Source organism: Kogia breviceps, chromosome 2 (genome assembly GCF_026419965.1).
Source record: "Kogia breviceps isolate mKogBre1 chromosome 2, mKogBre1 haplotype 1, whole genome shotgun sequence".
In the NCBI taxonomy this organism is placed as follows: domain Eukaryota; kingdom Metazoa; phylum Chordata; class Mammalia; order Artiodactyla; family Physeteridae; genus Kogia; species Kogia breviceps.
Window position 1 is genome coordinate 40912235 of NC_081311.1, and position 26770 is coordinate 40939004.

General features: G+C 36.7%; 1 protein-coding gene across 4 annotated transcripts in view; it reads left to right on the forward strand.

Annotated features, from left to right (window-relative positions):
- The window catches only part of PRKG1 (protein kinase cGMP-dependent 1), a 1199831-nt gene that overhangs the window by 1162146 nt on the left and 10915 nt on the right, over positions 1 to 26770 (forward strand). For all 4 annotated transcript variants that reach the window (XM_059053703.2, XM_059053702.2, XM_067025120.1 and 1 more), the window contains 4 exons: positions 14489 to 14628; positions 15544 to 15633; positions 22963 to 23104; positions 24236 to 24399. In XM_059053703.2, coding sequence (XP_058909686.1) covers positions 14489 to 14628; positions 15544 to 15633; positions 22963 to 23104; positions 24236 to 24399 — 536 coding nt within the window. The remainder of the gene's footprint in view (positions 1 to 14488; positions 14629 to 15543; positions 15634 to 22962; positions 23105 to 24235; positions 24400 to 26770) is intronic.

Consider the following 26770-nt stretch of genomic DNA (forward strand, 5'->3'; position numbering starts at 1 on the left):
CAGGTTAAAAAAATTATAAAGTTATTTATGTCTAACATCTCAAAAGTGTGATTAGAATGCAAAACCTCTCATAAATTAGTCTGATCACATCTCAGAGAGCTGAATTTTGCCATATATGATTCTCTCTATATCATTTAAACTCATTTTAAATCTTCACTGCGTCAATAAATGTAAGAAGTTGAAGTGTCAACTTATGATACTCAACTCCATCTATGTGAAGTTTTAAGTTATAAGTGTGCTTTTAAGTATTAGACTAAGTTGAATTATGTGAAATATTCAACAGTTTAAAACTATTTCATGTAGTATTTCTTTATATGAGTGAGTTTATGCATAGAAATTAAATCTTAAGGGAAAGAAACGATTTGATTATGAAGGAAAACAATTTAAAGTGCATCATAGGTAATAAAATCAATTTTAATATCCCTAGAAAATGAAATAGGTTTATTTAACCCAAGTACTGTAGCAAAGAGAAATGGTGTATTTAAATTTCACATTTCAGGAAACAATCCTGAATCAATGTAGGTAGCCTTTTGAGTCAAAATGTAGCAGTGCTAATTCCCTATTAAGGGAAATCACAAGTGCTCTTTCCTTTGCAAATGATTTCTATAAAATAGTCCAAACTTTTGTTCATGTTGTAATTAAAAACAGTAAAGTATGAAGTTTTTTCTTATCTTCCTCTGAACTAAAAGTTAAATGTCTTTTTAAAAAATTAAAATGAAAACTATTTCCTCTATGAAAATTGCTTCACGTGTTTTCAACTCAATTTGAATTTAAAAATACAGATATTTCCTTATGTTTCTTATCACTAGCTGTAAAACTGAATTTTAGGTCTAAAGGCAAGTTACAGAGAAAATGGCGTTACATTTTGATAAGAAGTTGAGGTGACCCTGGGAAGGAAAACAAGGATGAAAAGCAGAGAGACTGTCTCTTGATTATCACTTGTGCAAATGGCAAGTGGGATCAAATGAAAAAGAATAGATAAAATAAATTTTAAAAAGCTACTTTTTCTAGGTTCTTTGTTCTGAAATTGATATACCTCACCATTAATATAGTTAACTTAGTGGTTATCTATGAAATAAATTTTACATATAAAGTCTTAAAAATGTTAATAGTTTACAGAAACTAGAGTAAAAATGAAATATAGTTTTGATTAATTGGGGGAACTTTAATGAAGGGGTAAAGATAAGCATAGAAAGAAAAACATTTCTGACATTTAGTTCCTTAAAATATAAATTAAAAATATACCTATCTCACAGTCAATAAAGACAAGAACTAAAAAATATAGATACACATATTTTCTGGCTTTTTCTTATTTTAAAATTCCTTAAAAGCTTTGTTGAGGTATAATCTACTTACCACAGAATTGTACAATCACCACCACAATCCAATTTTAGAACATTTCCATCACTTTAATAGAACCCTTGTGGCCCATTTGCAAATACTCTCCATTCCTGCCCTCAGCTCCAGCAACTACTAATTTACTCTCTCTCTAAAGATTAGCCTTTTTTACTGCATGTTTTCTTACACTAAAACTTTGTTTTCCACTAAATGTTTTTATTTTCTACATGTATAATTGTAAATTTAGTTCAATGTGGATCTGAATATAAAGGTGTTTAATACACAGCAACTTCATGCCTTTTTTCTTTTTGAAGTTTATGGTGATTTTATGGCTCCTTTATACCCTACTTCAGCTTTGTTACTGCACCCAACTGCTACTGAACAGAGCTGTTTAAGTTGTTTCCTGAACATGGAGTTTGAGGCCAGTATCTGATAAGTTGTGAAGCACTGTCTGGCAATAGGGGAGTATTGCAAAATGATGGAGACAGAACAACCTAGTGTTTATGCATGTCTAGAAGGTGTAATAGTTGGCTTGCTGGTTTACTTGGTTGTTAAAGTTTTATTATGGGTCTTTTGCCTCTTTTGGTGAATCTGGTTGAGAACTGTAACCAGAGTAGAGAAAAGCATACTCCCACAGTTTGGCACAGTTTATCTTATAGAATAGGACGTATACATTTTTCTCAGTCTATGGTTTTCTTTCTCTTTCTTTCTTTCCCTTCCTTCCTTTATTCCCTCCCTCCCCCCGCCTTCCTGCCTGCTTTCCTCCTTCCCTCCCTCCCTCCTTTCCATCTTCACTTATAGAACTTTTCTTTTCACTCTAGGCCTTGTCATGAATTCTGTAAATTACCTCAATTTGGATTAAATGCGAGCTACTTAAATTTTACAATACAGACCATGGCCACATTGTTCCTGGATTACTTAGAAATCTATTTCCTCCATGTTTAAAGACAGCCCAAAATAAAGAAATGATTTTATGCCATCACATGTAACATGGATTGCCTGATTAAGTTGTGTGCTGGTTTGTTTAGAGAAAATATTTGCCATTCTTATTTTGCTGTTGTCCAGCTATTACAATTAGGATGACTCTGCCTAGATTTCCTTATGCCTTGGAGTCTGTTTTAATGCTCTTCTTGGGAAAGCTACTATTATTTCTATCCAATGTGTGTTCTTTGACAATTAGTAACACAGAAAATACAAGTTAAGAAGCAGATCCCCTTTACGTGTTGGGGTTGGGAGAACAGAGCAAATAAAACATCCACATCCCAGGAGAATATGCATGTGCTGTAAACTCAGGGTCATGCTTCCAGAGTGAATCATCATGCTTCCTTATGCTACCTTTGTGTTACTTGGGTAATTCCCCCTTTATCCTTTGGCCCAAGTTATTGCCACAGGTTTGTTGGGCTGTTTCCATAAGGTTAAATATAATATGCTTTCAAAATGCATATTTAGGGCTTCCCTGGTGGCGCAGTGGTTGAGAATCTGCCTGCCGATGCAGGGGACACGGGTTCGTACCCCAGTCCGGGAAGATCCCACATGCCGTGGAGCGGGTGGGCCCGTGAGCCATAGCCTCTGAGCCTGCGCGTCCGGAGCCTGTGCTTCGCAACGGGAGAGGCCACAACAGTGAGAGGCCCGCATATCACACACACACAAAAAAAAAAAAAAAAAAAAAAATGCATATTTATTTTTGTCAAATTTCAGGTTCATAAAATCTTGCGGCTGGAAGGAACACTTAGATGTAATTTAGTTTGGCCCTTCATTTTCTGAGAGGTGGCCTGAGGCCCAGTAAGATTATATGACTAAACATAAACCTATTAGTGAAAGATCTAGAACTAGAACCCAGGTTTCCTGTGTAAGCTATTCTTTTCTTTTCTTGAAATATAGTTGATGTACAATATTATGTTAGTTTCAGGTGTACTACATAGTGATTTTATATTTGCATACATTATGAAATGGTCACTGCAGTTAAGCCTAGTAATCATCTGTCCCCATAGTTATTACAATATTATTGACCATGTTCCTTATGCTGTATGTTACATCCCTCTGACTTATTTATTTTATAACTGGATATTTATACCTCTTAATCCCCTTCACCTATTTTACCACCCCCACTTACTTCCCCTCTGGCAACCACACATTTGTTTTCTGTGTCTATGAGTCTCTTTTCATTTAGTTTTGTTTGTTTGGTTTGCTTTTAGATTCCACATATAAGTGAGATCATATAGTATTTCTCTTTCTCTGACATTTCACTTAGAATACTACCCTCTAGATCCATCCATGTTGCAAATGGCAAGATTTCATTTTTTATGGCTGAGTAATGTTTTATTTTATATAAAACACACACACACCACATCTTCTTTATCCATTTGTCTATTGATGGGCACTTAGGTTGCTTCCATATCTTGGCTATTGTACATAATGCTGCTATGAACATTGGGATATATATATATCTTTTGGAATTAATGTTTTGGGGTTTTTTGAGTAAATACCCAGAAGTGAAGTTGCTGGATCATATGGCAGTTCTATTTTTAATTTTTTATAGGAACCTCCATACTCTTTCCACAGCAGCTATATATACCAATTTACAATCCCACCAACAGTGCATGAGGGTTCTCTTTTCTCCACATCCTCACCAACACTTGTTATTTGTTGTATCTTTGATGATAGCCATTCTGACAGATGTGAGGTGGATTTTCATTGTGGTTTTGATTTGCATCTCCTTGATGATTAGTGATGTTGAGCATCTTTTCAAGTGTCTGTTGGCCATCTGTATGTCTTCTTTGGACAAATGTCTATTCAGTTCCTCTGCCCATTTTTTAGTTGGATTGTTTAGGGTTTTCTTCATGTTGAGTTGTCTGGTTTCTTTGTATATTTTGGACATTAACTCCTTATTGATGTGATGTTTGCAAATATTTCTCCCATTCAGTAGGCCAACTTTTTGTTTTGTTGATAGTTTCCTTCACTGTACAACAGATTTTTGCTTTGGTATAGCCAATTTGTTTATTTTTGCTTTTGTTTCCATTCCCTGAGGAGACGTATTGAGAAATATATTGCTAACACTGATGTCAAAGGGCCTACTCCCTATATTTTCTTCTAGGAGTTTTACAGTTTCAGGACTCATATTTAAGTCTTTAATCTATTTTGAGTTTATTTTTTATATATGGTATGAGAAAGCTGTCAGTTTAATTCTTTTGCATGTAGCTGTTTAGTTTTTTTTCCAGAACCATTTATTGGAAAGCCTATCTTTTCCCCAATGTATATCGTAGCTTCTTTTGTCATAGATGAATTGACCATATAAGTGTGGGTTCATTTCTGGACATTCTGTTCTGTTCCATTGATCTCTGTGTCTGTTTTTGTGCCAGTACCTTCTGGTTTGATTACTGTAGCTTTGCAGTATAGTTTGAAATCAGAGAGCATGATCTCCCCTCCCCCCAAATTTGTTCTTCTTTCTCAAGATTGCCTTGGTTACTCTGGGTCTTTTTTGTTTCCATACAAATTTTAGTATTGTTTCTTCTAGTTCTGTGAAAAATGCCTTCTGCTAGGGATTGCATTGAACCTGTAGATTGCCTTGGGTAGTATGGTTATTTTAACAACATTGATTCTTCCAATTCATGAGCATGGAGTAGCTTTCTAATTGTTTTTGTCATCTTCAATTTCTTTCATTAATGTCTTCTAGTTTTCAGGGTACAATTATTTACCTCTTTGGTTAGATATATTCCTAGGTATTCTTTTGATGCAGTTATAAATGGGATTGTTTTCTTAATTTACCTTATAGTTCTGATATCTGAACTATCAGATAGTGTATAGAAATCCAACAGATTCAGGTATATTAATTTTGTATTGTGAAACTTTACCAAATTCATTTATAAGTTTTAAGAGTTTTTCTGGTGATGTCTTTAGGATTTTCTATATATAATATCATGTCATCTGCAAACAGTGACAGTTTTACTGCTTCTTTCCCACTTGTGTTCCTTTTATTTCTTTTTCTTGCCTGATTGCTATAGCTAGGACTTTCAGTACTATGTTTAATAAAAGTGGTGAGAGTGGGCATCCTTGTCTTGTTCCTAACCTTAAAGAAAATGCTTTTAGCATTTCACTGTTGGATATGATGTTGGCTGTGGCTATGTCATGTATGGCCTTTATTATATTGCAGTATTTTTCCACTATTCCCAATTTGCTGAGAGTTTTCATTATAAATCAATGTTGAATTTTGTCATGAGATTTTTTGTGTCTGTTGAGATGATATTTTTCAATTTGTTAATGCACAGTATCATATTGATTGACTTGCAGACATTAACCATTCTTGCATCCTTGGGATCAATCCCCTTTGATAATGGTTTATGATCATTTTAATGTATTGCTGCATTTGGTTTGCTAATATTTTTGTTGAGGGTTTTTGCATCTATATTCACCAGTGATATTTGGCCTGTATTTTTCTTTTATTGTGGTATCTTTTTCTGGTTTTGGTATGAGGATGATGCTGGACTGGTAGAATGAGTTCCGAAACATTTTTTTCCTCTTTAATTCTCAGCAGTAGTTTGAAAAATATAGGTATTAAGTCTTATTTAAATGTCTTCTAGAATTCACCTCTAAAGCCATCTGGTCCTGGACTCATGTTTGTTGGGAGTTATTTATTATTATTATTATTACTACTATTACTATTATTATTATTGATTCAGTTTCATTACTGGTATTGTTTGATCATATTTTCTGTTTCTTTCTGATTCAGTTTGGGGATATTGTATCTTTCTAGGGATTTATCCATTTCTACTAGGTTGTCCATTTTATTACCATATAATTGTTCATAGTAATCTCTTATGACCCTTTGTGTTTCTGTAGTGTTGATTGTAACTTCTCTTTAATTTCTGATTTTATTTTTGGGCTCTCTTTTTAACTTGATAAGTCTTGCTAACAGTTTATCTTTTTAAAGAACTAGCTCTTAGTTTCATTGATAGTTTCTTTTTCTTGTCTCTATTTTATTTATTTCTGCTCTCATATGTATTTTTTTTTCCTTCTACTAACTTTTGGATTTGTTTGTTTTTCTTTCTCTAGTTCCTTTCAGTATAAGGTTACATGTTTTTATTTGAGATTTTTCTTGTTTCCTGAGGTAGACTTGTAAGACATTGAACTTTACCCTAGAAGTGCTTTTATGCATCCCATAGATTTTGGATTGTTGTTTTTCCATTCTTATTTGTTTCCAGGTTTTTTTAAAATTTCCTCTTCAATTTCTTTAGTGACCCAATGGTTGTTTAGTAGCATGTTTTTTAGACTCCACATGTTTGTGTTTCTTGCAGTTTTTTTCTTTCAGTTAACTTATAGTTTCACACCATTGTGGTTAGAAAAGATGCTTGATATGATTTCAGTCTTCTTAAATTTATTGAGACTTGGTTGGGCGCCTAGCATGTAATCTATCCTGGATATTTGTTCTATGTGCATTTGAAAAGAACATGTATTTTGCTGTTTTTGGAAGAAATGTTGTATATATTAAGTCCATATGATCTAATATGTCATTTAAGGCCAGTGTTTCCTTACTGATTTTCTGTCTGATCTGTCCATTGATATAAGTTGGGTGTTAAAGTTCCCTTGTTATTGTATTACTGTCAATTTCTCCCTTTATAGCTGTTAATATTTGCTTAATGTATTTAGGTGCTCCTAAGTTGGATGTATATATATTTGCAGTTGTTGTATCTTCTTTTTGGCTTGATCCCTTGATCATTACATAATGCCCTTCTTTGTCTCTTGTTATAGTCTTTGTTTGAAAGTATATTTTGTCTGATATTAAGTATTGCTCCCCTGGCTTTCTTTTCATTTTTATTTGCATGGAATATCTTTCAATCCACTCCCTTTCAATCTGTGTGTGTCTTTAGATCTGAAGTGAGTCTGTTGTAGGCAGCATAAAAATGGATCTTGGTTTTGTATCCATTCAGCTATTCTATGCCTTTTGATTGGAGCATTTAGTCCATTTACATTTAATGTAATTATTGATAGGTATGTACTTGTCATTTTGTTAATTGTTTTCTGGTTCTTTTTGTAGTTCTTTTTTGTTCCTCTCTTCTTCTTTTGCTCTTTTTCCTTGTGATTGATGAGAATCTTTACTGTTATCTTTGGATTTTTTTCTCTTTTTGTGTGTGTAGCTATTACAGGTTTTTGCTTTGTGGCTCCCATGAGGTTCATATATAACAACATATATTATTATAGTAATATTTTACATTGATGAGCTCAAGGTCAAGCACATTCTAGCAACTCTACATTTTTACTTTCCCCCTCCTGTTTAATTTTTTTGACATCATATTTTGTATCTTTTTTGTCTATATCCCTTAACTACTTACTGTGAATATAGATAATTTTACTACTTTTGTCTTTTAACCTTCCTGCTAATTTGTAAGTAGTTGATCTATTGCTTTTACCAATGAGTTTTTTTTTTTTATATAATTTTTGTATTTCTAATTATGGCCTTTTCTTTACTGCCTAGAGAAGTTCCTTTAACATTTCTTGTAAAGCTGGTTTTTGTGGTGCTGAACTATTAAACTCTTAGGTTTTGCCTGTCTGTAAAACTCTTCACCTCTTTCAAATCTGAATGATAACCTTGCTCGGTAGAGTATTGCTGGTTGTAGGTTTTTTTCCTTTCATCACTTTAAATATATTATGCCACTCCCTTCTGGACTGCAAAGTTTCTGCTCAAAAGTCAGCTGATACCTTATGGGATTTCTCTTGTACGTAACTATTTTCTTTTTTCTTGATCCTTTGAAGATTCTCTCTTTAGCTTTAGTTTTTGCCATTTTAATTATAAAGTGTCTTGGTGTGGACCTCTTTGGGTGGATCTTGTTTGGGACTCTGTGCTTTCTGAACCTGAATGTGTTTCCTTCCCTAAGTTGGGAATATTTTTGACTATTATCTCTTCAAGTAAGTTCTCTGTCCCTTTCTTTCTTCTGCTTTTGGGACTCCTATAATGTGAATGTTAGTACGCTAAATGTTGTCTCAGAGGCCTCAAACTATTCTTATTTTTTTAATCCTTTATTTCACTTTTCTGCTCAGCTTGGGCGATTTCCACTACTCTGTCTTTTAGATCACTTATCCATTCCTCCGTATCATCTAATCTACTTTTGATTCCTTCTAGTGTATTTTTCATTTCACTTAATGTGTTCTTCAGCTCTGTTTGGTTCTCTTTATATCTTCTAACTCTTTGTTGAAATTCTGTGTTTAGCCATTCTTCTCCCAAGCTCAGTGGGCATTTTTATGAACATTATCTTGAACTCTTTACTGGGTAGAGTGCTTTTCTGCACTTCATTTAGTTCTTTTTCTCAGGTTTTGTCTTGTTCCTTTGTTCAGAACATATCCCTCTTTCTCCTTATTTTGCCTAAGTCTCTGGTTTTATTTCTGTGTATTAGGTATGTTAATTATATTTTCTGATCTTGGAGAAGTGTCCTTATGTGGGAGATAGCCTATGTGTCCCAGCAGTACACTCCCCTCTGGTTAGCAGAGCTGTATGCTCTAGGGGAGGCCCCTCTGTGGGCCACTTGCACACTCCTGTTGTTGTAGGGCTGACTACTGTGGGTGCGCTGGTAAGCAGGCTTGCCCCACCCAGGCCAGTTGGCTCCAAGGCTATACATCATGCAGTGGCTGCAGGCCCCACTGGAGGGTAGGCTTCCTGCATAGTTGGTGCTAGTCCACTGGTGGTGGGGCTGAGTCCCCACACAGCAGTATGCATGACCTGGGCAGAGAAGCAGGGTGCATTTTGGGGAAGGTGCCAGCCTGGGCCTGGTGCCGAGTACCCAGCACTAACAGGATAGAGGATTCTAAAGTCGCACTTGCCAGTGCCTGTGTCCACATGGTAGAACGAGCCCCCTAAAATGGCTGCTGCCAGTGTCTTCATCACCAAGGGTGCTCCTACTTGCCCCCCAGCTCTCCAGAGGCTCTCTAAGATTAGTAAGTGGGTCTGATCCAGGGTCCTTTCAAACTACTGGGACTTGGAGTGTGTGAGATTTTGTGCATGCCCTTTAAGAGTGAAGTCTCTGTTTCCTAAAGCCCTCCTGCTCTCCCAAACACAAACCTCACTGGTTTTCAAAGCCAGACGTTGTAGGGGCTCATATTGCAGGTGTAGGACCCACAGGCCAGGGAGTCCAATATGCGACTTGGACCCCTCGCTCCTTCTATGATTGTGATATTCCTCCTATTTGTGAGTTGCTGACCCAAGGGTGTGGGTCCTGACAATATTGCATTTCTGTCCCTCCTTCCTGTCTCGTGGTAGTTCCTTCTTTATGTCTTTAGTTGTAGAAAATCTTTTCTGCTAGCCTTCAGGTCATTCTCATAGATGGCACCTCTGTAAGTAGTTGTAATTTTGGTGTGTCTGTTAGAGGATGTGAGTTCAGGGTCTTCCTACTCTGCCATCTTGGCCACCTCCCCCTGTATAAACTTTGCTAAGCTCACTTCATCATATTTGTTCTATAGTATTAGCTGACCTAAGTGAGTCACCCTTTCCTGTTGTGCATGGAAGTGTAATTTGAACTACTTTATAAAGGAATTTTGCATAATAATGGGCCAAGTGATATTGACAGTTCAAATCTTATATTTAATAAATCATTTTAATTACAGTATAGTTCAGAAATTCATTTTCTTCCAAAATAATGAAAAGATATCTGCAGTGCAAAATAAACTATGAACTGTTAATAAAAAGTTTAATAGATGAATGGACAAACAGATTCTCAGGACCAGCTCCCAGTCATTGGCACTGAGCCAGTTTTAACCTTGCTCTGATTGTAACCATCCTTCCTTGCAAGAGCAAAGAATTAGGTCCAACAGGAGACAAGCCTTTATAAAGCAAGTGCCTGCCCCAGATAAAAGAAAGCATGTATTTAAATACAGCCAGCAATTGTGTCTTCAAAGCTCTTTAAAATGCTGGTGGCATTGCCTCTCACCTTCAGGTCAGTATTATTTGGGCACCAGCTAGAACCTGATAGTTAAAAACATGTCAAAATCTTTGTCAAAAATTCCCACATTAAGATTCACTTTGCTCAAGGATACATTCCTTCAAATGGCAACCCAGTGATTCACACTGAAGTAGCATTTTACTGTAAATGAAACTTTTTCCAATTTTAATTTCTGATATAGCACATAGCATTACTTATAAAACATAGAAGAAATATATTGAGTATTAGCATTTTCTCATTCATGTCTCCTTCCTAGAAATCTTGAGAGTAAAACCAGTATGGTACAAGGGCCAGCAATCTTTTAGATGTAGCTTCTCAAACCTCTACTATTCCCTTGGTAGAACTGAAGTGGATGGGGTGGGAATAGGAATGGGTACAAAGTGGCATTCATCCTGTGGTGGATCATATTTTGAGAAAATTGCTTTGGCCTGAAGAGACCATTAAACTAAGAAGCACAAAAGAATAAAGGCAACTAACTGAATGTGTTCTCTGTTCCAGACACTGTGTTTGATATATAGGCCCTTTTATTTCATGTTCACAGGTAACCTAAGAGAATTATCCACATATTACAGATGAGGAAACAAAGACAGAGTTTCAGAAATTTGTCCAAGATCAAAAAAAAAAAAAAAAAAAGTCGAGATTTAAACAAAGGTAGTTAAATTTCAAAGCTCACATTCTCAACCAGTGCATTAGCCTGTATATCTAGATGAGGTTAGGATAGTCTGCAAAGTCAAACCTGGGAATCATGCCTAACCAACCAAGCTGGGAAGGATTCCTGAGCAAGAAGAAGAAATGTATTCCTTTCATCTTCTTTTGCCTTCCTCTGTTCACACTCAACATTTATGTCATACCTCTAGCTGGCCTGCTACAAAATCATCATCATCTCAAATTGGCACAAGTGGACTTGGTATAATTAATTTGACCAATAGGACAAATAAACAGCAAACTAAATTTCACCTTAAAATTTTTCATGTATTAGTTTTGTGAAAACACTTTCATAATAAAGCATAATAGCTTAGGCTCTCGAAATACAAATTGCTGTAAGTTACACTGAGAGTTTATATTGAAAGGAAAAATTATGGCACATACTTTAAGGAGATGAATAATGTGGCTCAGCCCGAACTTGAATACGTTGCTATCCTATACAGAACTTCTCAAGGTCTTTGCATACATGGAATTCTAATAGAGTGATTTCCACTGAACCAGAATCCTTTGAGAGAGTCAGACAATAATAAATAGCTATTCTGATTTAAAAGAGACTTAAAAAATTCTTTTGCATGACCAGAGTCATTATTTTTACTTACCATAAAAGTGAGATATGCTAATTGTACAAAAATTGAGTGATTCAAAAAAGTTAAAAAGAGCTAAATCAACTAAAAATCTCCCTAAGAGGAAACCATTGTTAACATATCAGTGAACACATTTCTTTTTGTCTCTTCATACATTTCTTTTGCATTTAGATGTAGGTGGATAACTGTCCCCAAGACCCAGATGACATTATCCTAGAGATGATGTTATTAATATAGTAGGCTTTTTGGGAATAATATCACATTTTAGTCATTCAAGGAAAAGCAAGGTTAAGAAAACATCTTGTAAATATAACAACTGAAAATTCAGAGCTGTATCACATAGATATTTGGCATGTATATTTCCTGTGAAGCATCAGCATTTAGAAATCTTTTCTTCCTTTTTTATGAATAATGGCAGTTTTGGAAAGAAGAAAAAGAGCAAATGCTACATACTTGTCATTTACAGCTTCCCTTGTTTTTATCCTGTTAACCTCAGAGATACACAGTATGGAGCTGAGATACCAGCTCTCTTGGTGGCTTTGCCAGTGATAAGTCATCATGGCTTTATTTCATTCTTTCTTTGATTCATTTAGTCAGCAGACATTTAATGAGCATTTATCCTTGGTCAGGCACAGTGGACAAAAAATCCTCAGTCTTGGGTTGCTTACAGACTGGTGAAAAGAAACAGATACTAAACAAATAGTCAGAATAAATATTTGGTGCATTAGCTTGCGATAAGAGCTACGGAGAACACTAAAAAAGGGAAGGGAGAAGTAGGTGATTACTCTTTTATGTAGACTAGTGTGAGGAGAGACTTTCTGATTAGGAAACATTTGAGCAGAGAATTGAGGGAACTGAGAGGGCAAGCCCTGAGGATAACTGTGTGAGACAATATTCAGGCAGAAGAATAGCATGTGCAAATGGCCTGAAGCAAGAGTTTGCTGCTATGCTCAAGGAGCAGCAAGATGGCCAGTGTGACCTGAGCACAGTGAGCAAGGAGGAAGTGAGGCTTACAGGGAATGGAGGTTCGGATAATGTAGGGCCTTGTCGGACTGTGTGACAGCTTTGTCTTTACCATGAGTGAGATGGGAAGCCACTGCAGTGTTTTGAACAGAGAAGTGACATGATCTGGCCTTGTTTTAAAGATAACATTTGATCTACCCAAGGTACATGTAGAGAGACCATCACTGAATGCCCATGCGGTGGCACTTTCTCATTTAAGGTCCCAATAACTCCATACAGTAGGTGGTGTTATCCTCAGCAAGAACTGGGCCTCAGAGCAGTTACTCAACTGCCTAAGAGGACTGAGAGAGGCCTTAAGTGGAGTCAGGATTTTAAGTCCAGACCTGTTACCCTAAAGCCAGAGTTCTTTCCTCCTAACCTGTGCACAAGTTAAAATGTGTGTTACCATCTCTAAAGAGAATAATTTGTACATTAGGTGTGTGATCTACTTTTCAGTCATTTACCTGGGTAAGACTCTAAAGAGGGAATATGGTCTGATTTCTTCTCCTCTGACACAGCTCATTTTTCATGTCATCTTTCTTATCCAGATTTATTTTAGAAGTGGGTTTTCACATTTTTGTATTTTATTATGAACTATAACTGAATTCATTTGTATCACACTAATCTGTCATCTCAAAGAGTTTCACAAATGGAGTAGAGGGCCTTTAGCTGTTTAAGGCATTTTTCAAATATCCATTTTCCCCTCTAACCTGTCATATAGACTCTCAAATGCTGGCCGCAAACTGAGGCCTATTTATTTGAAGTGTCCTCGTGTTTTCCTCTAATGAGCTTGCCACGTTAATGCTCTCTCAATGGAATTCAGTCTGTCCATGTGCACATGAGCAAGACACTTAAGACCTTCACTATCCCTGCAGCTAAAGCAGTAAACAATTCACAACTAAAGAGGGGACAGCCACACTTCAGCTGAAAAGCAGAAACAGCTTATCATGTTATTTCTCCAAGGCTTTCATTAGTTCAGAAAAACATGGGCTGTTTGGTATTATCTTGAGAATTCTGTGGTTTGAGAACACTCAATGGTAACGCTTTTATATTGCCATTAAGTGATTAGCTCAGTTCTCTCTCTTCTTTTCCTTGCAAGTCACCTTGTTGAAATATTGTGTAAAACAGTGAACACAGACCAGCAGCCTGTCTGAGGAATGTCATCTGGAGGACCCAAGCTCTCTCCAGAGCCACCGAGAGCCATGTGGGGCTGCAACAGAGGCTTGGAAGCATTGGGGACCCAAGGCTCAGCTTAGGTCTCTCTTAGGAGTAAGGTTTAAGGTCAGACAGGATTAAAGCCATCATGCCTATTTGAGAGGAAAAGAAAAGTAGTTTCCAAAGTCTTTAGAAAGAAATCTTGTTACTATCTTTTTTTTTTTTTAATGGAAAGAAGGGAAAGACTGTGAGATAAAAAAGAAGAAATAACAGTACATAAATTTTCAGTCTCAGCAGAGACAAGGGTCTATCACTGAATTGAATAACTCTAGAAATGTCTGTGGACTAGGACTAAAAAGAGGAAAAGTGTATAGGACCGTATGGTCCTACTTTTTCCACACTCGAAGTAAAACTGGAGAAGAAATTCGTTATTTTTACTTTTCTGAATGAAGGAGAAAAACTGTAAAGTATACTCAAACACATTATCTGAAATGAAATGAAATAATACAATGAGAATCAAATACACTTTCCCTCTTCTAATCCCAGTGGGCACAAAACTAATTAGCAATCCAGTTAGTGAAAATGCATCAGTTCCAGTGGAATGAGATTGGGCAATAGCTGTGAGCCCTGGATTTCAAACCCAGCTCCAGCAAGGCTTTACTGTGATACAGGTGGTACCTGTTAATTTGGGGCTAAGAATGCATTCTGTTATATTAACTCTGTGGTTTTTTTTTTTTTTTTTTTTCTTTCCTCACTTACTCCCTTCTGGCTTTCTTTAAGGTCCAATTGAAAAGTGAAGAATCCAAAACGTTTGCAATGAAAATTCTCAAGAAACGCCACATCGTGGATACGAGACAGCAGGAGCACATCCGCTCGGAGAAGCAGATCATGCAGGGGGCTCATTCGGATTTCATAGTGAGGTAAAGACCCTGCCCCAGGGCTCAAGTCCCCAACTCCAAGTGGAAGAGCAACCACATTTGTGCTTACTGTTACACATTTGATTCACACAAAGAAACATTTTTTAATCTGATTTTTTAAAGTTTTTACTAAATAAAAAAACACTAAAATTTTGATTCTTTTTTTTTTTTTTTTTTTTTTAATGAGAATCAGATTCTGTGAAAAGAACATGTTTTCCCCAAAGGAGATATCAGAGTTCTTAATGTTCCATTTTTATCCTGTTATTCCAGGAACTCTGCATAGACCTCTGGTGCGTGAAAGACAAAATACCAAAAATCAAACTATTTTACCTTGAATAGTCTTTATTTGAATATTTTTTGAAGTTGTTAAAAAATGAAATGACTATCCCATCTCAGTATTTTGAGGGCACTGATAAGACAATAATGGGGTGTTTTTTTTTTTTAATACGCATAAGCTTTTCTAGTTAATTTGCCAGTGGCACTTGATGAAAACAGGGTATCACATGAATTTAAGTGAACAGTGCATAAATGTCATACACATCTATATTTTAAAGTGTCATCTACTGAATATCCATGCACACTGCATGTTTATGACCACTAAATATTGCTCAAGAGGCCATACTTGAAACGTTAGCCAAATTGGAATTAGAGGAACCCCAGGAAGCCCTCTTGGTTCATAATCATTTGGATTAATCCATTTCAAAGGAGAGATTACCCCCTACAGTGTGAAAATCTTAGTCATGAGCCATCGCTTCCTTTTTCCTCTTTGTGAATTTAGATCTTTCTCATTCTTTTAATAAAATTTCAAGCTTGGTAAATCAAGAGTAAGACTATAATCCTCCGGGCACTGAAAACATTTACATGCTTTTAAAAGACAGTAACGTTTATAATCTTTGTTTTCTTGTTTGCAATTCACAGATTATACAGAACATTTAAGGACAGCAAATATTTGTATATGTTGATGGAAGCTTGCCTAGGTGGAGAGCTCTGGACCATTCTCAGGGATCGGTAAGAGTTTTAAGAAATTTCTGTCATGTCTTTGAAAATGTAGTTGACTGTGATGGTTTGTAAGAAGAGTCCATTTCTATAAAGCATAAAAGTCATATGTACATTTTACATATGCCTGTATTTCAAAATGTAAATATGGGTCACAACCCACTATATACATGTGATCTACTGTAAATAGGAAACTCACTCTGTTTCAGATTTGTATCCAATGATATAGGATTAGTCCACCATAAAAATGGTACCTGTCATGGTACATGTGGAGGCTTTAGTTTAACTTGAATATCACAATCAGACAACTGTATACCTAGAATTCACTTCATTGCTGTTAACGATGAAGAGAATTAAAGTTATTTTATAGTTGCAATCTAGATTAACTGTCAGTCGGATTGTTCCACTCATTCTTCAGATGGGCTATCTTTCCAAACACTGGGAATTTTTTCCAAAGTAACTTTTCCCTCTACCTTTACATTGCTCTTTGGTTTCAAAATTAACAGAAGTTTCCAAGCATACCTTCCAGGATTTACCTGGTCTTGGAAAGAAAAGGAACCCACTTACACTCCTCTTTACCCTTTCAGGGCAAGTAAAGTTGGTCTCTTTAGTGCTTATTTGGTTTTTTTAAATTATTCAAAATTAAATTTCTATTTCCTATGTATGTATATAGCAAGCTATCTTTTTAAAATAATATTCTATCAACCCTAAATGTTTACTTTAAAAAAACTACAACTTTTTGTGAATGACCTAATAACATTCAAAAGGCATCTTTGTTCCTTTGAATATTCACCTTTAGACATCTTTTTCTTTTTTTTTTTTCCGGTACGCGGGCCTCTCGCTGTTGTGGCCTCTCCCGTTACGGAGCACAGGCTCCGGACGCGCAGACTCAGCGGCCGTGGCTCACGGGCCCAGCCGCTCCGTGGCACGTGGGATCTTCCCGGACCGGGGCACGAACCCGCGTCCCCTGCATCGGCAGGCGGACTCTCAACCACTGCACCACCAGGGAAGCCCTAGACATCTTTTTCTTTTCTTATTTGTTACAATCTCACCCCGCAGACTGTCCTTCATCAGGTAGTCTTTCAGACTCAGCTATAGACAGCCCTAATGTCCCCAGAAAGCCATGTTATTTTTTGACAGTTTATTATTTTGTAGATATCCCAGAATAGAACAACTAGTTCTTTATAAACTATTGCTTTGAAGTCTCATTCCTAATTGTATCCTTTTACCTTCATAGCTTTGCCCTTTCAGGTCTTTTATTCCCATTGCCTGACTGGTATATGACAAATGGGTTTCTTTTTACCTTACTGTGTCCTATTACATTAATGTTTTTTTTTTTTTCTTAAATTCAAGGTAAATATGCCTATAAGGGAATGTATCGTTTTGGCACTAGAAGACAGGGTTAACATCTGTACTGAGCTATTATATCATAGTGTATTACTACATTACTGTTCATTAATTTTGGGGTACAGATTATGTGCCAGGCATTATGATAGAGGCTGGGGATAAAATGATAAATAAAACAGTGGTGGTCCCATGCCTCATAACTTACAGGATGTAGCAGAAAGTTAATATTCTGATTTGTGAGTTAATATCTGGTTTATCCTAATGTGCTTCTACTATATTATTTTTGACCTGACCTTCCAATACACTGATTTATTTGAAATCTCTTCCCTACTTTGTTCTAATTAGAATAGGAGATTTACGGGTAGAAGTAAACATTAAAGCACTAATAAGCCACTTAGGGAAAGGAACAGCGATTTTAAACTTCTATTAACTTCTTTAACAAGACACCAACAACAATAAAAATTTTTTTTAATAGTTTAAAAAATAATAAAGTTAACCTAAAGTCCACTCAAACATGCATAGACTTCAACTTATTTTTTGCAAGAAAACTGTTTTATATTTCTCCTTATTTAACTTGATTTTGCATTTTGGGGGTACGTAAATGCTAGCCAAGGCTTACAAGTAAGATGTATTTGGATTTGTCAGGGTAGCAAAGGAATGCTATCAAGAAGCAGCTTGTCAGGGCTTCCCTGGTGGCGCAGTGGTTGAGAATCCGCCTGCCGATGCAGGGGACACGGGTTCGTGCCCCGGTCCGGGAAGATCCCACATGCCGCAGAGCAGCTGGGCCCGTGAGCCATGGCCGCTGAGCCTGTGCGTCCGGAGCCTGCGCTCCGCAATGGGAGAGGCCACAACAGTGAGAGGCCCACATACCACAAAAAAAAAAAAAAAAAAAAAAAAAGAAGCAGCTTGTCTTGGGAGGAGTGGATGGAGGGAGAAGATCAGTGATGGTCCTTTCTCTACCTCCACCAGACTGCTTACTGACCCTTTCTTTTGTCTTCCCTTTTATCATCCTTGGGTTTGGGGTACACAGTTGCTGAGTCCCCCCAGTGTACTAAATATTAAGGAAGGATGATCCAGAGAAAAAGCAGCTACCTGATCCTTCCTAAAGATGCAGAGGGGCTGAAGCCTCGACATTAAAAGCAATGAAGCTATCGTATATAAAATCATCTTGGACTCATTGTCCTCTGCCAACTTTCTTTTTTAGATATTCAGTACGTATGTAGCCTTACTGCTTTTATTCCAAGAGACTTTTTTTTTTTCCTACGTTAAGAAGTTGCTAAAGGAAAAGCATAGTTTTGGACATCCAGGCTCCAATTAATACTGTCACAGACTAGCTTTCTCATTGCTTGTTTAAACTGGGGCTGAAAAATCCTAAAGCTTAACTGTTAGAACCAAAAAAATGCCAAGAGAAAAAGGAAATTAATTATGCTGTTTGTCACAGTGTATATAAAAGTATCCTTAGTCAAAATAAACCTTTTTGTTCAGTTCCTTTAATTTTCCTCTGGGTCCCAGTAAGTAGTAGTAAGGGAGAAGCTATTCTGAGAGCATAAAGGAAATGTATTGGTGGTAAGGTTAATCTGAAGAAAGGCTTGTGTGACCTCTGAGCCTCAGGGATTTAGCGCAGGAAGTCTCTTATAGCAATGACATCCTCCTTCCTTCACCTAGCAGCTGAGCTGACCATTTCCTGCCTCTCACTCTTTCTTCTCATCAGCATAGAAAAAGAACACAGAGCAGTTTTTTATTTGTTGTCAAGAAGTAGGAATTAAAATGATACCATATATACAAACAGATTTTGAGGACTATTAAATTTCTTTTTAATCTTTGAAATAGGAACTACAGCACTGAAATGTTAATTGTTGCAATTTCCCTGGTTTGTCCCTTATTAGCTATCATGTTTTATCTTCTAGTTTGTGACTTTTTTCCACAAATTCTGTTCCATTATTTGGAATAGATTGGTACAAACTATATTGTAGTCACTTCTCCTCTGTAACAGTTACAGAACTGTCAACCACAACTTTCTTAAAAATGTAAGTGTTTTATATATATATATATATATTTTATATATATATATATATATAGAGAGAGAGAGAGAGAGAGAGAGAGAAATTCCATCTTAGATGACCCATTAGGTGGAACCTGTGTCATTTCTTAATTTGGTTGAAAGTACTTTAAGGAAATGAGTCTGTTTTCATAATAATTTAGCCTTCCTACTTTGGCAATAAACCTGTAGCATGCTTCAGGTTTATATACTCACTAATGATTATTGTCACTAGTCAATGAAAAGAGGGAACTTGTCTTTCAGTGAGAGATGCTTTGTCTTTGCTACATTCTGCCATTTCAGGACTTGGTTATGACAAGTTGATTAAGCCCTGTGATTAAATTTTAATTTGAGTATATCAATAAGTATACATAACCCTCAAATCCCCTGAAGCAAATTGTTATCTACTGCCATCTAGCTAAGATAAAACACCTACTCACTCCCAAAGAGGATATAAGGACCTATCCCTTACTTGTTAATTGAAATGACACAACTGTCAAGGCATCATTTATTATTTCAAAGAGCTATACAGGGGAATGATTTCTTTCTGTAAGCAACTTTAACTGTTGATAAAACAAGCTTTTTTTTTTTTTTTTTTTTTTTTTTGTGCGGTACGCGGGCCTCTCGCTGTTGTGGCCTCACCCGTTGCGGAGCACAGACTCCGGACGCGCAGCCTCAGCGGCCGTGGCTCACGGGCCCAGCCACTCCGCGGCATGTGGGAACCTCCTGGACTGGGGCACGAACCCGCGTCCCCTGCATTGGCAGGCGGACTCTCAACCACTGTGCCACCAGGGAAGCCCCACGCTTTCATTTTTGTTTTAAATCAAATTTACGTTGTCATTTCCGATTCTAATAGTAATTTTTCATTGTGAATCACCCTAATGCTGTGTTTTTTGACTGCTTTCCAAAAGGGTATTTTAAAATTCACAAATTACCTACATCAAATATTTAGTGATGAAACTGTGTTGCTGGTAAACATTTTGTGTGCATATATTGTGTTGATTTGTCACATAACACAGAAACAGATTTGAGACAAATTTTTTATTTAATTTTTAAAATCAGTTACAAATATATATGGGAGATACTCAATACAGATCTATTGAAGGGCTGGAAACCAGCCTTCTAGAACCCTCTAAATTCCAAAATGGCTCAGAAACAAGCTGTCAAGAACTGAAGACCGAGCAATGGATGTTTATGGTCAGTTCCCTTCATGATGAAAAAAGGAGGGTTTTGATTGGTAAGCAATATATGGATAATTTTCACCTGTACACTTGTGAGAAGCATGGAGAAAGTGAAAAGAACAGAGATTAGCAGAAAACGCTTCAGAGCTCACTCACGGCAATTAGCCTTTGCAGTGAGAAGCAGCAAATATTGGCTTGGCCCAAAAGTTCGTTCAGGTAACATCTTACAGGAAAACCCGAACGAACTTTTTGGCCAATCCAATATTTCAGTAACAGTGATTAGAGTTGCAAACTCCCATCCCCCAAAGACTGTCCTACATCAGTCACTTTTCCTAGATTAAGACACTGGAGGCGCTAAAGAAGAGTTTTTTGGTGCTCAATAATAATGGCTACTACTTACTGAGTACCAGATGTGTGCCAGGCACTTATTCTAATACACGCCTCAAATTCTTTGTATCCTCACAACCCAAAGAGAGTTTCTGTTATTAGCCTCGTTTTGCACATGAAAACACTAAGACCTGGAGAGGTACAGTTAGTTACTGAAGATTAAACAGTAAGTGGAGGCCAGATTTGAGCCCAGGATTTTGCTTTATTCAGAGTCCACATTCGTAACCTACTGCCTCCTCTGATGAATTTGAGTTTGTATTAGGATTTTTTTTCATCTTTCTGCTAATGATCAGCTTGTTCAGAATATAAATATGAATACCATTCAGAGATGTCATGAGAAATTGATCTCTCACTAAGTGTGTACTCTCTTTACAGAAACAATGCATTTGTCCATTTGGTTCCATTTTATTAACTGAATATTAAGGGAAACAGATCTGTTGCCCAGCATCAGCAACTGCAGAAATAACTCTTCTTGTAACAGGAAGCAAGAATTGTAGGCTTTTGAAAAGGCCCACCCATATTGCAATTAGACAGTCCTGATACAAGGAAGTAATCAATTTTCATAGTAAAACAAGGCATGTAATGTGAAAAAAGACAAAGCTCTATTCCATGTACTGTATTGTTTAGATTGTTTTGCTTTTTAGTGCTCTCCATTGAGAAGGGATTGAAGTCATATACAGCACTCAGTACAAAGTTGCTCATTAATTATCTACACATGGCTGCTTACTATTTCAGGCAAATGATCTCTCAAAGAAATATGCTGCTCTTGATAGACAAACATACTTAATTAAGGACAAAGATGAAAGGACCTTTAAGGTACTATTCTAATCCCTTTCCCAATACACAGGATTATATAGTGTTGGCTCTACAAAGATAGCTCCAAGTCAGAAAACAGTTGCAGCATAATGTATACCATTCATTTCCTAATATAGATGCAATTCTTCTCAAACTTTTTCTTGTCCTTATAAATTCACAATTGTTCCATCCAGATATTGTTGAAGAGAGATACTAGAAACTTAGTGATTACAGTTAAGATTCTAGTATCTAGAGGAGTAGATATCATCATGCCCTGAATGGTATTTCAAAAGAAGGATATTCCCTTTGGGAAGAGCTAATTATTTCAGTGACAACTCAGGGGACATTAGTAGTTAAAATGAAGACTATACCTTTCTGTAAGACACTGCCCATTTCTAAAATATGACCTGAAAGATGGCTGCTTTAGCCTTAGATTCACTGATAAATTTTGCAAGATAGCAGCCATATCCTACTTTTCGGTTTGTTAGAATTTATTTCTCAATATTGAAAAAGCAGCAAATGTGAGCAAGATGCAAACTGGTATCAGTGACTCTCATGAAAGCAAGTTCTGGGCCTCCGCTTTGTTGCATGTTCCCCAAAACCACCTGAGTGCTTGCTGTCCTGTTATATCTTAGCCAACTCAAGAGCTGATGTTCACCCTGATGTTCTTGAATTTTCACGAAATTATTTAATTGCATTTACTACTACTTGGGAAAGAAGAGGGGAAAAAAAAGTAGTTTAGCTTCCTAAGGGATTTCATGGGGGAAAAAAAACAGGTAAAGTATAAAGGTTCTGCCCTAGAACCAAGGAGTCAACCGATGCCAAGGTTTTTTTCCTTTACTGTTATTTCATTAAATAAACACACATACACGTACAGAGAGAGACAAAGAACTTTCTTGCTAAACATCATAATCAAGTTTAATAAACACTCCCTTCCAATTACCTTTTTCCTTCTTATTATCTTTTAGCTCCATCTTTTCCTTCTAATAAGAAGGTAGTAGCATAGGAAATAGATATGATTTGTCTTGCTGACTGAAGTTTCAGACAGAATACTTAGATTACGATCTGTTATCAGTAGCATTGTAACTCATTTCCAAAGTAGTTCTTTGAAAACGTTTTATTCACGTTCTCATGAGCCACATCTGTATTATTTAGAAAGATTAAAAAAAAACAAAGAATAAATAAGACTAAACTCATAAACCCTTCTTTAAAAAACACCCCTTGGTAGATGAGGTCTAAAATAGGATTTGCCTCTCTTCTGCCCACCTCTGTAACTTGGCCTTTTAACATTGGAGTGGGCTGTTGTGAGGAATCCATGAAGTATATGAAACGTGGTATGTGGCTGACCTCCTCTTCAGTGTATTCAGGAAGTTAGATTTAACCATCCTACTCATAAGGGCAAAGAATTCCTTGACTTAACCCTCAGATGCTTTCAAAAACCCAGTATGCAAAAGTAGCCCTATGATATTTGGCCAGTAGGACACTGGTCTCTCGGGTCACATTCTGGCGTAGGAATATGGTGACATGAGAAACTGACCCTTATCAGACAAACTAATTTCTTTCCTACTTTTTATTCCATTTTCTGTGTCTCAGAGGTTCATTTGAAGATTCTACAACCAGATTTTACACAGCATGTGTGGTAGAAGCTTTTGCCTATCTGCATTCCAAAGGAATCATTTACAGGGACCTCAAGCCAGAAAATCTCATCCTAGACCACCGAGGTTACGCCAAATTGGTCAGTGTGTTTCACACATGGTTTCTGCCCTGCACTTTAAAATACTGACTAATGAACAGGCTGTAGCATTACTGTTTTCAACTAACTATTCTTTCAAGTTATGTAAAGGTTATGAGAAATTAAATTGGCTAGGTTTGAATTAATAATATGCTGGCAAAACATGCTTAAATAGGCTCACGCTTGCTTGCATGTGTTCGTAGGCCCAGAAAAGCTTTGCAGAATTCCTATGTCTAGCTGGCTTTCTGCCATCCAAAGGGAGTTAGGTCATATGTGGAGAACCATGGATCATTATCTTAGATTTAAGAATACTGTAATGCTAATGGAAAAAAATGGGCTTGCTGGCAATGTTATCCAGGCCATGTTAGTAATAATATTAGTAATAATAAAATTGGCCAAGAGCTCTAAAGATTTACAGAAGGGAAGTTCTCTTATTTTAAAATGTGTCACTTTTGTAGACTTTGTATCTTTCAGTGCCTGATTCTGTTTTTTAAATTTTTGGAATTTTTATTCAACCTATGATTTTCAAAGAAATCACATCAATGGTAGTTAATTATTTGTATTCTCAACCAGTTGTTTCAGAAAAAAAAAATGGTTTTCTGCATTTGAGGCTCCTGCTTCAAAAGTTTTCTAGAAAATTGAATACTACGTTTCAATTTTATCTCTGTGTTTTCCAAGGACAGAGTTATTGGTCCCATAGCTTTGTAACTCAGCTCCTTCAACAATAAAAATGGCTTCTCAATTAAATGAATTGTCAACTTCATTAAGTCTAGCAGATATCTGGAAAATATGCCTGAGTAAAGGAGAAATTATTTGTTTATACCCCAACCTCCACTGGCATAAAAGAAGGAAAAATGGAAAGTATTTCCATAAAGAAAAGTTTGCCTTTATTTTCGGTGATGTGAATTTTATCCTATGTTAAGGTTTCAACTTTTCCTTTTGAAACTGAGCTTGAGCAGGGAGGCTTTGTTTGTTCGAAATATACAGAGTACTTCTTTTAGAAGACAGGACTACAATAGTTCGAATCTGTTTTTATTTTATTATTATCATCAGCATACTTCAACAAAGTAACTTTTTGCTTTTAAGCTTAATCAAAAGTGGCTTGGAATATCTTGTTTTTTCTCTCTTTGTAAGGTTGATTTTGGCTTTGCAAAGAAAATAGGATTTGGAAAGAAAACATGGACTTTCTGTGGGACTCCAGAGTATGTAGCCCCAGAGATCATCCTGAACAAAGGCCATGACATTTCAGCCGACTATTGGTCACTGGGAATCCTAATGTATGAACTTCTGACTGGCAGGTATGGACATTGATAGAGAACTGCTGATAAAAATAGACCAGCAAACAGCTACACACTCCTGTCTTTGTCACTCTGATGAGACCATCTTAAAGTACTTTCACCAGATCTTGTTACCACACTTTTTAATTAGTTATGCAGTAACAAGGAATTCATAAAGTAAAAACTAAAATGGGTCAGATGAAGGGAACAAACTCAACATCAACTCTCATTATTTATACATATGTGGATGTGGAATCATCTAGTGTCTTTCTGTGAGATCTCTGAGCCTAGTCATTTAGCCAGCAAGGAAGATGAAAGTCATATAAAAATATAGAGTCAACTATTTATAGAAATAAGAGAACCTGTTAGCAATTTTTATATCTAAATGAAATGTAAATGCTTTGCAGATCTGTTGTGTAATAATATTGTAGTCATCAACAACTAAAAAAAGGTACTGTGGATACGACCAGGTATAAAATGGACTATAAACTCAAGGAAAAGAAGAACAAATATGGCACCAAGCCCTGTGCTCAGGACAATAATTAAGAAGTTCAGAAGAAGGTTAAATTTGTCCAGGGAGGCTTTTGAAGAACGTAGGACTAGCTGGGCCTTGCAGGAAGAATATAGAGAGCAGAGTAAAGTTCACTCCAGGCAGAAAGGCATGGCTTAAATAGAGGGGGAGTAGTGGGCAAAGATATGAAAAAGGTTCATGTTAAGAAATGATGGGAGATCCAAAAGAGTCATCTTTCAAGAACCATGATTGCTGTACCTCAGTGTTTGGACTCCATCCAGAGAGGGACTCGTGGAGAATTTTCTGATAAAGGAGTGACATGTATTGTGGTATTTAAGGGAAAACAAGCTGGCAGTAATGGGTAGAGCAAATTGGAAGAGGGATGGGGAGGCTAGTTTGAAGATAATTCCAATAATTCAGATCTAAGAAGAAGCATGCAGTGGAATGTGAAAGAATTTACTTAAGAGAACTTAGTAGCTACAGTGAAAATGAGAGGAAGATGGGACTTTTAGTCTCACGGTTATTTGTGAGATTCAGTGAATCTATTAGGCACTGAGAAAGTCTAGAACATAGGAAGCACTCCATTGATGCTAACACCTACTACTAGTACTACCACTGCCAGGAACAGTTATGTGGTGGTTTTTATTGCACTTGTGGACATTTTACACCATTACTCTTGAAACTCTTATGTTGACTTCAAATTAAGAAACCTCGTTGGTGTTTTCTGTTAATTTTAGATGAAAGATACATAGGCAAAGGCAGCTAAATACCACAGGAGAAATGATTCAGAGAAACATGGGAAGAGTTCAAATTGTTATCTAGAATTTCTTTGCGGCTGTTGAAGGCATGATCTCTTTAAAAAAGTAACTTCACAGATGTCTGTAAGTGTTCATAGATGAAAAGTAGTAAACTTGCAGAACTCAAGAACAGTACAGGGCTTCCCTGGTGGCGCAGTGGTTGAGAATCCGCCTGCCGATGCAGGAGACACGGGTTCGTGCCCTGGTCCGGGAGGATCCCACATGCCGCGGAGCAACTAAGCCCGTGAGCCATGGCCGCTGGGCCTGCGCGTCCGGAGCCTGTGCTCCGCAACGGGAGAGGCCACACAGTGAGAGGCCCGCATACCGCAAAAAAAAAAAAAAAAAAAAAAAGAACAGTACAAAGCTGAAAATCATATTATAAGCAACATAGCAATGAAAAACCCAGCCAGGGAGACAGTAGATAGACCTTAGGAAAAAAGGATATAGAAATTATTACAGAAAGATGATACAGAAGTCCAAGGAACGAGCAAAAAACAACTCTATGAAGAGACGATTACAAGTGGGATACAAAACATACTCAATTACATGATAGAAAATTCATGACATAGACAAGTCACAGATGGTCTCAGTGGATCATTTTGATCAACAGTGACCATGGGGAAACAGAGTCATAACACCACCATGTGTCCTAGTGCAATTTCCTAGCTTCAGTGATAAGGAATAATTATATAGTCTCTAAGCTACAAAAGCATATCTTATATGATGATGGGAGTGAGGAGGAGTAGAATTCAAGTTGGCCTCAACTTTCTCTATAGCACCTTTAATGCCAAAAGGATAGAATACTAAGAACTATAGTTCTGAGAGAGACAGAGTAGAACTCAACTATTTATACAAAATTAAGTTATTCTTAAAATATAAAGCCAACATATAAAGTGTGTACCCCAGGGCTTTCTTAGAAACACTACTGTATGACCAAGTCAACTAAGAGATGAATCAAAATAAATTTGGTTATTGAGCAGAATGGAAATGTTATAGTCTTTGGCAATTTTAAAAGTTAAGGTGGGAGAGAGAAGGGTAGGAATGACTATAGGAATACTTATTTCTCATAGTTCACAATTAGGAA